Source organism: Fusarium oxysporum, chromosome 8 (genome assembly GCF_000149955.1).
Source record: "Fusarium oxysporum f. sp. lycopersici 4287 chromosome 8, whole genome shotgun sequence".
Taxonomy (NCBI): domain Eukaryota; kingdom Fungi; phylum Ascomycota; class Sordariomycetes; order Hypocreales; family Nectriaceae; genus Fusarium; species Fusarium oxysporum.
Genome location: NC_030993.1, coordinates 1,598,761 through 1,609,237, shown reverse-complemented (window position 1 = coordinate 1,609,237; position 10,477 = coordinate 1,598,761). Strand labels below are relative to the sequence as shown.

At 50.5% G+C, this 10,477-nt stretch overlaps 3 protein-coding genes across 8 annotated transcripts; 1 reads left to right on the top strand and 2 right to left on the bottom strand.

The window, feature by feature from the left end:
* Positions 1–82: 82 nt before the first annotated feature.
* Positions 83–2,676, bottom strand: FOXG_03166 (uncharacterized protein). The gene is made up of 2 exons (XM_018380751.1): positions 1,919–2,676; positions 83–1,849 (listed from the first exon to the last, which is right to left on the bottom strand). The coding sequence occupies exon 1, from the start codon at positions 2,429–2,431 to the stop codon at positions 2,075–2,077; it is 357 nt and encodes a 118-aa protein (XP_018237090.1). The 5' UTR covers positions 2,432–2,676; the 3' UTR covers positions 83–1,849; positions 1,919–2,074.
* Positions 2,677–2,917: 241 nt separating this feature from the next.
* FOXG_03165 (nitrogen regulatory protein areA) lies at positions 2,918–7,539 on the top strand. 5 transcript variants are annotated; one of them, XM_018380747.1, is made up of 4 exons: positions 2,918–3,151; positions 3,780–4,224; positions 4,317–4,665; positions 4,814–7,539. In XM_018380747.1, exons 2-4 carry the CDS (start codon positions 3,923–3,925, stop codon positions 6,881–6,883), a joined length of 2,721 nt encoding a protein of 906 aa, XP_018237086.1. In that variant the 5' UTR covers positions 2,918–3,151; positions 3,780–3,922; the 3' UTR covers positions 6,884–7,539. The 5 variants fall into 5 exon arrangements, with proteins under 5 accessions (XP_018237086.1, XP_018237087.1, XP_018237089.1 ...); XM_018380748.1 differs by having other exon boundaries at positions 2,940–3,164; XM_018380750.1 differs by having other exon boundaries at positions 2,940–3,151; positions 3,780–4,665.
* A 45-nt stretch (positions 7,540–7,584) lies between these two features.
* On the bottom strand, positions 7,585–10,477 carry FOXG_03164 (agc/ndr/ndr-unclassified protein kinase; the record flags this gene model as incomplete). 2 transcript variants are annotated; one of them, XM_018380745.1, is made up of 4 exons in its annotated part: positions 7,666–8,515; positions 8,581–8,935; positions 8,987–9,619; positions 9,687–10,278. In XM_018380745.1, 4 exons carry the CDS (start codon positions 10,276–10,278, stop codon positions 8,158–8,160), a joined length of 1,938 nt encoding a protein of 645 aa, XP_018237084.1. In that variant the 3' UTR covers positions 7,666–8,157. The 2 variants fall into 2 exon arrangements, with proteins under 2 accessions (XP_018237083.1, XP_018237084.1); XM_018380744.1 differs by having other exon boundaries at positions 7,585–8,515; positions 8,581–9,619; positions 9,687–10,477.

The window sequence follows — 10,477 nt, the reverse complement described above, 5'->3', positions numbered from 1 at the left end:
CATGTTTTGAATATTTGATTCTTCTAATGAAAATCGAATGCATTAGACATTCAAACTTCGGAGCTTGTTGGTAAAGTTCCCAAAAGACACAAGTTGGCCAAAGTCAATATCAAACCCTGTCAGTTCAAATCTGTCCAAGGGAAGAATAAGAATTTAGGTGCCTGATGCCATGTCCTTCAGAACATCCATGAATGAACCTCAAAGTAGATTGGTACCTAAATCTTGTACTTTGACTCGTGGGACCTGTCTGCAATTGTGTACTTTCATGGAAATAGAAAGGATGCTTGTCTGGTAACAGGATACGAAGTCTAGACAGTCCCCAGAGTTCTCCGCCAACAAATGGTGGTACAGCGCATCTGGACGTGTGCTCCAATTCCCCATTTCCCCCAGCTCCGTATTCCCCGAATCTACTCGTTCGTGTGCAGCTTGATGCCCATGTTTCCAGAACGAAGTCTCAAATAGGTGGTTCGGAGCCGCAATTGCGACGAACTACCTCGTCCAATGAGCGTCTGGATGGACACACCAGCGGCATGTGTTGCTGAAGAGCCTCTGGTCTTGTCTTTTAGTTGGCAGCCACCACGGGAGAATTAACGTCGTGTGGTTCATCCTTTCCTCACTTGTGAAGGCACATCTTCAGAAGCCGAGGTGACGGCCCCAAGACGAGAGTTTCAGTTTGTTTCGCCGTGACGGATGTGCAGGCCCATGAACTTGGTCTGTATCGAGCAACCAGCGACCAGGTACCCTGAAAATCGTCTTGCTGGGCTGAATTGTATGTGGCGGCTGGCAAGATGGCTCCACCACCTAAACCTGCCAGGGCGACCCCTAGCCCAAGCTCACGCACGGTCGTGGGTCTGTCTTGATGAAGCGTTCCAGATACATTCAAGCTCTCATTCCCTGATGTTCAATATCCATTTCTGAAGTTGCCTCAATGAAGGAATGACATGTAGAGAGCGGTGCGGCAAATTGCCACAGACGCGATCGCCAATATGGACAAATCTGGCAATGTTCAAACTCAACTGAGCTATCGTCCGAAGTCGCACAGATGCCTCGCTACCAGATATGTTTCAACTTGCATACTACGTCGTAAGTGACAGCCGCGATGCCACAACACAGCGAAATTGCTCTACAAGATGGCTCGAAATCGTGGCAAATTCCGTGCAGTGATATTGAAAATCAACATGAAGCAGACCCGATTCGTAGCAGGTAATGTCGAAACATAGCTTAGAAACGGGCGTCATGACTCGGATTTGAGTCTGGTGTTTTGGTCAAGAGTACCAAGTACATGTTTGACAAGCGATATCCGGCCGTTGAGGGTCAACTCAGACCAGTACGGATTCAGGCAAGCGTAGGCTGCCATGCTTGCGAGAACGGCTGGGTTGTATGCTTGAGGCGGTTAACGGAACTGCGAGCAGGCCCTTGCCATGTGCACTGCAGAGCGACACCAAAGTATAGATCGCGCCTTGGTCGATAGTCTATCCGCTTGGCTGGTGTTATTTGCCATAACCAGTAGAGCAGAGCAGAGCAGAGCAGAGGAGTATTTGAATCTTGGAAAATTAAGGCTCATTGGGTCGGACGTGCCTAGCGCCCCTTCACCATTGACACGGCTGAAGAGCCAGCTTCTCGATTCTTGACGCCCTGGATGAGTCCAGCATCGTGGGTCCTAAGTTGGCGGTGTTTGCCCGAACAAAAGTGATCGCTGTCCACTCATGGTCCCGGGGTTCGTCAGCTGTACTGTATAGTAGAGCTGGTGATCATCCATGTTGTGTTGTTGGTGGCTACGCCTTGAGAGTCTCATGAGGTGTTTCTGTCTCTTGTCTTATTCCACTAGAGAAAATGAATAGAATTGAGACTTGCAACCAACAAGACAAATGAGCTGCGTTCCTTTCCAAGCGTTGAAGCCACGCATGAAATTACCTACCTGCCTGAGCCTTGGTGTTTTGAAAGGCACTATCCCATCTAGCTGCAAGACGCATCCGCACTCGGAGGAGGTCGAGGTATGAGGGGAAAAACAGAGAAGGAAGTTCCGCCGAGGTCGCGGAGACAGATTTTCAGGATCACGATAAAAGGAGGTTGATTAGATACCTAGACAAGGTGCAACAGGAATTGTCTTTTTTGGTGAATTAATTAGGAAGATGGGTTCAATAAGCGCCTGAAAATCCCAATCAATTCCCTCCAAGTAAGTATATGGCCTTTCGAGGTATTCAGCCAGATGTCGACCGTACACTGACTTACACACAATGTCGTGGCCTGGGGGTTCAGACAAAGGCAAAGTTCTGAATGCTCGTCCCTGCTCCATGTGGCGTTCCCGCGACCACTTTCCGTGGCATACGTACATGTAGAAAATGGGCCTGGACCCTTGAAATCTAAAGCACTCGTCAACAATCGGCGGCCATGGCTCCCTGGACTCCGTAGTTGATCGATGGGCCTCCATGGATGTACATTTGTATCCTCTGGAGGGGACGTGGAGGTCCGGTTATAGGAATCGGTAGCGCATTAGTGTATATCCACAGGTGGGCGGTTTTTTAAACTTGAATCGATTGGATTGGACCTGATGCGATTGCGGCTTTCCCTTGTCCTCTCAGTGACTCTTCCAAGCGCATCGAGTTCAGCCGTCGCAGTAGCAAAGTAGCAGGCTCATCTTTGTCGATTCGGGCCTAAGTGTTGTGGCGGGATCCGCTGTGATGGGTACAGTACCTGTCGAGACGATGAAAGGCTTGGCGAATACCCGTCATCCTCATCCTCGTCTAGTCTAATTCTGGCTCTGGCTCTGGTTTCTGTCGGGGGTCGATGTGCGATGGATGCGCTCGCTGCTGAGACTGGCAATAGTAACGTGGGGCACTAACGATTGATTACTCTCTGTACGGAAATAAACGAGCCAATCATTTCTGCACCTTCTGTCTTCTTTCTCTCCATCGGTTCGATGAATATTACCCTTTTGTAAACCTCAGATTCGATTTGACTCGACTTGACGAAACTCAACTCAACTCTCAAAACCCTCCGCATCCCTCCCCCCCTCTACATCTAAGTTTTTGGCTTTCTCGTCATCTCGTCCTTCCACCAGTCAGTCCTTTTCATTCGACGACACAAGTATATCCTTACCGGCACCAGCACTTACAGTGCGTAGTACATACATCGTCAACTTAAACATAAGGTACCTAGGTAACGTACGTTCTCATCTTCGATCGTTCCTCTGCACCTACACCAAGCACGACCCCTTCAATCGCTCTGGGCTTTCTCCTCCGGTGGACAGCGCCCGCTCGCCCGCTCTTCACTGACGCCGGGTGCCCACTGAAGCCCCCGGAGCATCCCCCAAAAACAAGAACCCCGCCCCGCCCGGAACCTGGTGCATCCCAGTCGGTCTGAGGTGGCCGCTTTGGGTGGTGAGGTGGTTGCCCTGATCTCAGCGAGGTTGGATTTCTGTTCAGGGCCCTACCGCTCTCAGCTATAGCTAGAGCTGCAGCTGCAGCTAGGTTCTGTAACTTACAGTGCCATCCTCCCATACTCGCTGTAAATTATTGAGCGGCATCTGGACTGCAAGCAGCTGCAGCAGTGCAACCCACACCCGAACCTTCTCACACCCTCCTACTAAAGCCACTACGTGGGGGGCCCTTCTCTTCGTCACCTCAGCCTCTCGCTCACCCTCACTCATACTCTCTTCCCTCTTTCATAGCCCGTCCAACCCTCGCTCCACCACAAGCCGGCCAATATTTCCTCCATGAGCACATCTGTCTCAATCACAACCTCAAGTCCTGTTCTAACAATGAACCCAACAATAACAGAGCACGACTTTCGTTTTCCAAGAAGGCCAAGTGCATGGCCTGGCGCTGCTATTCACAACGCTCCCACTCAGCGCAGCGGCAACTCGAACCGCATCCCAAACCCTCGTGACGCTTCGGCCAGCTTCAAGGAGCACAAGACCGACATGGCCACCACCTATTCCCTTGCCCGGCAGGGCCTGGGCGGCAGCGCCCTTTTCCCATTTCTCCAGAATGGCTTGGCCGACTCCGATCGCAGTATCGACAGGATGCAGCAGGATGATCCGCTTGCGACTCAGGTCTGGAAATTCTTCGCGAGGACCAAGCACCAGCTTCCTAGCCAGCACCGCATGGAGAATCTGACTTGGCGTATGATGGCTCTCAACATACGCAGGCACAAGGAAGAGCAGCAGCAGAGGCAAGACGAGGCGGATGCTCGAAGAAAAAAGAACATGGACGCCAGCAGCCGGTATGTAAATGACCTTTTATTCCTGCAACATCATTTGTGCTTCGAATCACGTTCTCACATTTGGACCATGACGTGCTGACCAGGGCTTTCAGACTTGGACGCCCAATGATGCAAAGCTCTCCCAGCGGCATTGCTCAGCTGAGAAAGTCTTCTGAAAACAATCTGGCTCAACCTGATGCCATGAATCTTGACGACTTCATTTTTTCTGACAATTCTGGCTCGCCTATCAACTTTGCGTCTCCTGAAGGCGATAAAATGGTTGACGATAGGTCCGGCAATTCAATGGCGTCGGCCATCCCAATCAAATCCCGCAAAGAACCATCGCACCAGACTTTTGTCCCACAGTCGGTCCCCGTCCAGCCAGTTCACCAGGCTACTCAGGGTAGCGAATTCAACTATGTGAACCGTCATCTTCGAAAAACGAGCATCGATGACCGCAGGGTGAGTAACTCTCATTCCCCCTCCTCTTTGTGTGACCAGCATCGCATATTGCCATTCGTCCGTCGCAAACCTCCAAATTTATGTTACTTTTTATTTTACATGTGATAGCACGCTTATTTCGCGCTCGACTGCTAACCTTCACAACCAGACTCGAAAGCGCCCTGCCAATTTCTCCCCCCAAGTCCCAGCTGTTAACAGCACTGCCGCGCAGAATGACCTGGATCTTGATTCGGAGTTGCATGACTATTCCTTAGACCAGCCCAACCAGGCCGGCATCCCTCAGCAGTCTAATGGCGGCAATGTTCCCTTCAACCTCGATACTTTTATGGGAAATGACTCCATGGTCAACAATGGAAACTTCCAGCAGAACTTCTCGTTTTCTCCTTCAACATCACCTATGATACCCCATGGTCCCTTTTCTGGCATGTACCACAATTCATCTGTCCCTTCAGCATCTATGAACAACAACAACAGCAACAACAACAACAATAACAACAATAACGACTTTTACTCGCCACCAGCGTCTGCGTACCCCTCGAATGTCTCGACCCCTCATCCTGTGCCCGAGCAGGAAGGATTCTATTTTGGCTCCCAGGATGGGCGAGCGCAACGCCCTCAGGGCTTTCAGCAGAGCATTGGCAGTATGCTTAGCCAGCAGTTCATGTATGGTGGCGCGAACGGCAACAGCGGCAGCACTATGTTCTCTGCTCCGGGAACTGCATCGGAGTCAATGTCTGCATATAGCACTGCTCCTAGCTCATTTGGGCATATCGACCCTTCTCAGGTGTTCCAAAACGAACAAGCTGTCACTTCACCCACGATTCAGATGCCGCAGGATAACATGTTTTCTTTTGGAGCCGACTCCGATGATGAGGATAACAACGCATTTGCTGATCGTAATGTTTCAATGCAAAAGGATATGTCTTCATCACTTGATGAGTCGGGAGCGATGGGCTGGGATGCCAGCCTGCCAGGCCAGTTCAGCACCCAAGCAGCTCGTTTCCCCGGCGGACCAACTCGCAAGCAGGTGATGATCGGAGGAACAACAACTGATTTTGTCGATAATAATGGAGACTGGGAATCGAACGGCCTTGAGCGATCACAGTCGCAGTCTTTCAGAGGAGGAAACCTAAGGAGACAGCATCCTAAATTACCACGAAATGCATCTACGCCAGTTCACTTTGGCGGACAACAGAATGGCTTTGAGCAGCTTGCACAATCGATGCAAAGCTCTCCTGCTGGTGATGGAAACGGGACCATGTCGGGATTCTCATCTGTGGCTCCAAGCAGACCATCTTCGCCTCCCATGTCAAAGCAGGGCTCAACCACCAACTTGCAGACAGCTGCCGGCAATGGGAACGACGGAAATGCTCCGACCACGTGTACGAACTGTTTCACCCAGACAACGCCTTTGTGGAGACGAAACCCTGAAGGCCAACCACTGTGTAACGCCTGTGGTCTTTTCCTGAAGTTGCATGGCGTGGTGAGACCGTTGAGTTTGAAGACGGACGTGATTAAGAAGCGAAATCGTGGTTCCGGGACCAACGTACCAGTTGGAGGGAGCAGTACGAGGTCTAAGAAGACGGCGAGTGCCCTGAACTCTCGCAAAAATTCGACCTTGTCGATGTCCACTGCGACAGCAAATAGCACCAAACCAAACAGCAGCAACCCGACACCCAAGGTAACGACACCACCTGCTACTAGTCAACCCGCTAGCAGTAAGGATATCGATAGCCCAGTAAGTGGTACTACATCGGGTGCCAACACCGCTGGAAGCACTCCAAACAGTCATTTTGCTGGTCCAGGACCCTCTTCTGGTGCTGTGGGTGGTAAAGGGGTTGTCCCCATCGCGGCTGCGCCCCCAAAGACTAGTCCTGGACCTGGTGCCTCGTCAATGTCAATGCAGCGTCCCGCCACTGCTTCTTCAAAACGGCAACGCCGCCACAGCAAGAGCATTGGAGGAGATGTGCCAGTATCGATGGATATCGACAGTCCCGATTCAACCAGCTCTATCGACGGCCCGCGTCCCTTCGGCTCCTCAGCTGGACTTTCGAGTTTGCCTGGTGGCATGTCCGCCAGCAGCTTCAACTTGAACCAGCGACCCAGTACGCTAGGGTCGGCTACCGGCATGATCAGCATGTCTGGTGGGCAAACAAGCTCGTTGATTGGTAGCTCTGCCGGTCCTCAAGAATGGGAATGGCTGACGATGAGCCTGTGATCGCAACAAGACAGAATCAATTAGCTTTGATGGTAATGATGGAGATTTTGGAAGCTCCGCCTTGAACGGCGGTACAAATTTTGCGGACGATACACTTTAACGAAATAGGGCATGATTTCGGGGCGTTTTAGATGGTGGCGTTTTCTTTGAGACTTGATCATATGACGGATTGATACCTTACTTGGATGTGTTAACTTGTGGCGGATTGTATCGCTTCCGATGTTGCTGGAGTTTTATGGAGGGAATGGCCTTTTGGTATGTGGTTATTACTGGGTAATCATGCACATGCCAAAAACTGCATGTTGTCGAGAAATGGCGCAGTTATCACGACAATTTTCCAACATTCCAAACGTCTATTTATAGATCTGACGATTGGCCGAGGGTTTCATTTTTATTATTTCTTATAGATGGCCTGGAAACAAGCGAATGGGAGGGCTTCTGATGTTGCAAATTTGATGGATGGGACAGGACTTCGCAATGAACACACCCTCTGAAAGAGGTTTGATGATACCACTTAAGTCTATTATATACTTCTTGTTCATTCTCTCACAAATCCTTGCTTGCTTGTGGCGGATAAATCAATGAAACCGTCGAATAGGTTTGAGAATGCTTGGGACCAGTACCACGAGAAAACAGATCGAGCATCTTGAGGTTCAAATGCATGTCCTTGTGATCTCGATTCCTATGTCAGTAGATACTGAAATGGGCAGTGGCATGTAAGGTTGGTTGGTATATGTGGCTAACATAAAGGCGAACACGCTCTCACAAAACGGTCTTGTCGAGTCAAAATTAGTTGCTCGTTGCTTCGCAAAAGCCAATACGAAGGCATTGGCTTTTCTATTTTCGGAATCCCCCTGTCCTCATACCTGCCAAAGTCAGGAGGGAAACTAATCTCAAAACATACATACATAAACTGAACTATCGTGGGCCGCCTGACAACTCGCAGACTCCATACCAGCGGACCGTACACAAAAACCTGGTCCTTATAGAACTCCTGCCTGCCGAAAATGAATAGCACGAAAACAGAACTGCAGGACTTGCAGTGTCGAATACAATATCAAAAGTGATAATACAGCAACATCGAAGAAGAAAAGCACTAGGGGGTCAAGCACCAACAAAGACATCAAGAATCCTCATAATGGTATGCATGTCATACCCTAAGACCCGAAAATAAGGACCTGGGGCAACCCGCTCGTATCACTTCAGAAAAGGGCTTTTTCCCTACTGACAAAACCTCGCCAGCCAACCACGGTCTGAGGAATTTGGGGCTCGTCCTAGAACATCGTCCCAAACGTCTCATCAGTGGGAATGCGCTTTCTGGGGCTCCCGCCTTCTTCCGTTGCGGGTTTGCGATGTCTGAACGTGAATCCGACGAAGAGACTCTTGCTCATTTGGTCTTCACGCTCAGCCATTGTCTCGAGAGCTTGTTGTTTGTCATGAACCTCCTTGTACTTGGCCATATCAGCCTCATTGGTAAAATCATCGAAATAGCCCGCATCAGTTTCCGAGTCCAGCTCTGGTACAAAGGGCGCACGAGTTTGTCGCAAAACATCCCATTCAACTTCGGCAAAGTAGTGGTGAGCATAGATATCTTTGATATTCGAGAATCGTCTTGTGCGAGAGTTGATGCATCTAAGGGATAGTCAGTCAGCTTCAGCTCGCCATGGCCAGGCATCAAAAGTGTGCAGTTTACTCACGTGCAGATGAAATTCCAAGTTCTGTTGCTCAGGAAGTAGTTGGGGTCCTCCCATACAGGTCTCTTCAGCACCTCCTTCCAGTGCTTCAGATTACGCCACGTCTCATCCGGGGTGGCACCCGCGAAAGGAGGGAATCCAGTGAGTGCCTCGAACAGCATGCAACCCAGACTCCAATAGTCCACTGTGAAGTCATATTCCTCCCCTCTAAGAACCTCTGGGGCCATGTAGTCAGGCGATCCCACAATGGATTTGGCATAGTTGACATCATTCTCGCGCATTGTCCGGTAGCTCTCTCGACGTTCAGCCACAGTTCGCTGATCCATGGGCTTGCCGAAGGGAACTGCACTTTCGGATGCTTTTTCCAGCTTGATACGCATTGACTCAATTTTGGACGGGGCGAGCACACCTGCAGCAAGACCGAAGTCGGTCAACTTGATGTGTCCTGTAGAATCGACAAGGAAGTTCTCGGGCTTGAGATCTCGATGGATATAACCGAGCTGGTGCAGGGCATCAACGGAACAGAACATCTCGGCGATATAGAAACGGGCATGGCGGTTAGATAACACACCGGTGTTGTTAAGCAGGGTGCGGAAGTCGCCGCCAGGCACATATTCCATGGCCAGATAAATACTTTTTTCATCCTGGAAAGAGTAGAGGAGTCTAACGAGCCACTCGCTTTGGGCGGTGGTCAGAATATCTCTCTCCGTCAAAACATGGCGAACTTCGTCAAGCTTGAACAGTAACTTCTTGCTCATGACTTTGAGGGCACAAACCTCACGAGTGTCTTTCTTTTGAGCCAAGAAAACCTGGCCATATCCACCTTGACCAACTTGTGTCAAAATCTGGAAGTCGCCATGTCGAAGTCGAACTCGACGCTTGCGCAAGTTGGCGCGTTCTCGTCCTGTGTACTTGGTCCACATTTGGTTGTGCGTCTGCTCATCAGTCTCTGGGGGCGGAGGGTATTCGTTCTTGAAGGCTGCTAGTCGATTTTGTCTTGATCCAACATAGGTGAGGAGGTCAAAGTAATAGTCAAGGAAGTCTAACAAAGCATTAGAGACCAATCAATAAGATGCCCTTCACAATCGATGGGTTTGGGAGATGCCTACAAAGCTGAGTAACATTGACGAGTCGCTTAACGTTGGGCTTCTGAAGAATCTCGCGCTCTTCGGGTGTCAGACCTCGAGCGGTGTTGAATTTCTTCGTCGCAGGCGTGTTTGGTCGCTCTCTGTGCTCATAGTGTTGTTGACGGGTGACGGCAGCATGGCTATGTTGGTGGGGAGAATCGGTGCCAGCCAATCGAGAGGTAGGGGGTGTGTTCTCCTGGCCTTGTTTCTTTTGAGGGCTTACAGGCCGCGTCTTGTGGACGACGCTTTCATCGACATTGACGTTGGACTCGTCGAGGGGCTGAACCTTGGTCTTGCCAGGTGATAGCGGGGTTATAACGCTTTGAGGGCGGCCCAACTTGAGGGGTGGCTCCATGACAGGAGGATTGAGTGTCAAGGCACTCTCGAATGCAGACGGGAGGTCGTGTGAGCCAGGAGGGTTGGTCTTCTTGCTCGGGCTGCCTTGAGGTGTGCTCGCGGGGTTGAGGAAGTTGTCCACCCTGGTGGATGGCGTAGCAGGTCGCGAACTGCCATTTTCGCTGGCCGGGTTCTTTTCTTTCCCTCCAGGAAAGAAACTGGACATGAAGCTAGCCATGGCTGCTTGTCTTCTTCCGGGGATGTCTTCTTAATTGAGCGAAGGAATGTTGAAGAAGAAGAAGAAGAAGAAGAAGAAGGTTCGGCACTGCAGTGTATGGTGGGGATGTTTAGTTGTCGCGATGTGAGCTGGAGTTGGAGTCGAGGGGTAGACTAGCGGGTGGACTCTGTTTTGTTTAGCTTGGGCTTGGACAGGCGGC

Coding starts and splice junctions, on each gene's coding strand:
- FOXG_03166 (XM_018380751.1), bottom strand. CDS start 2,431: ATGGAGGCCCATCGATCAACTACGGAGTCCAGGGAGCCATGGCCGCCG.
- FOXG_03165 (XM_018380746.1), top strand. CDS start 3,716: ATGAGCACATCTGTCTCAATCACAACCTCAAGTCCTGTTCTAACAATG. Junction 4,225..4,316: donor AACATGGACGCCAGCAGCCG/GTATGTAAATGA, acceptor CAGGGCTTTCAG/ACTTGGACGCCCAATGATGC. Junction 4,666..4,813: donor CGAGCATCGATGACCGCAGG/GTGAGTAACTCT, acceptor CTTCACAACCAG/ACTCGAAAGCGCCCTGCCAA.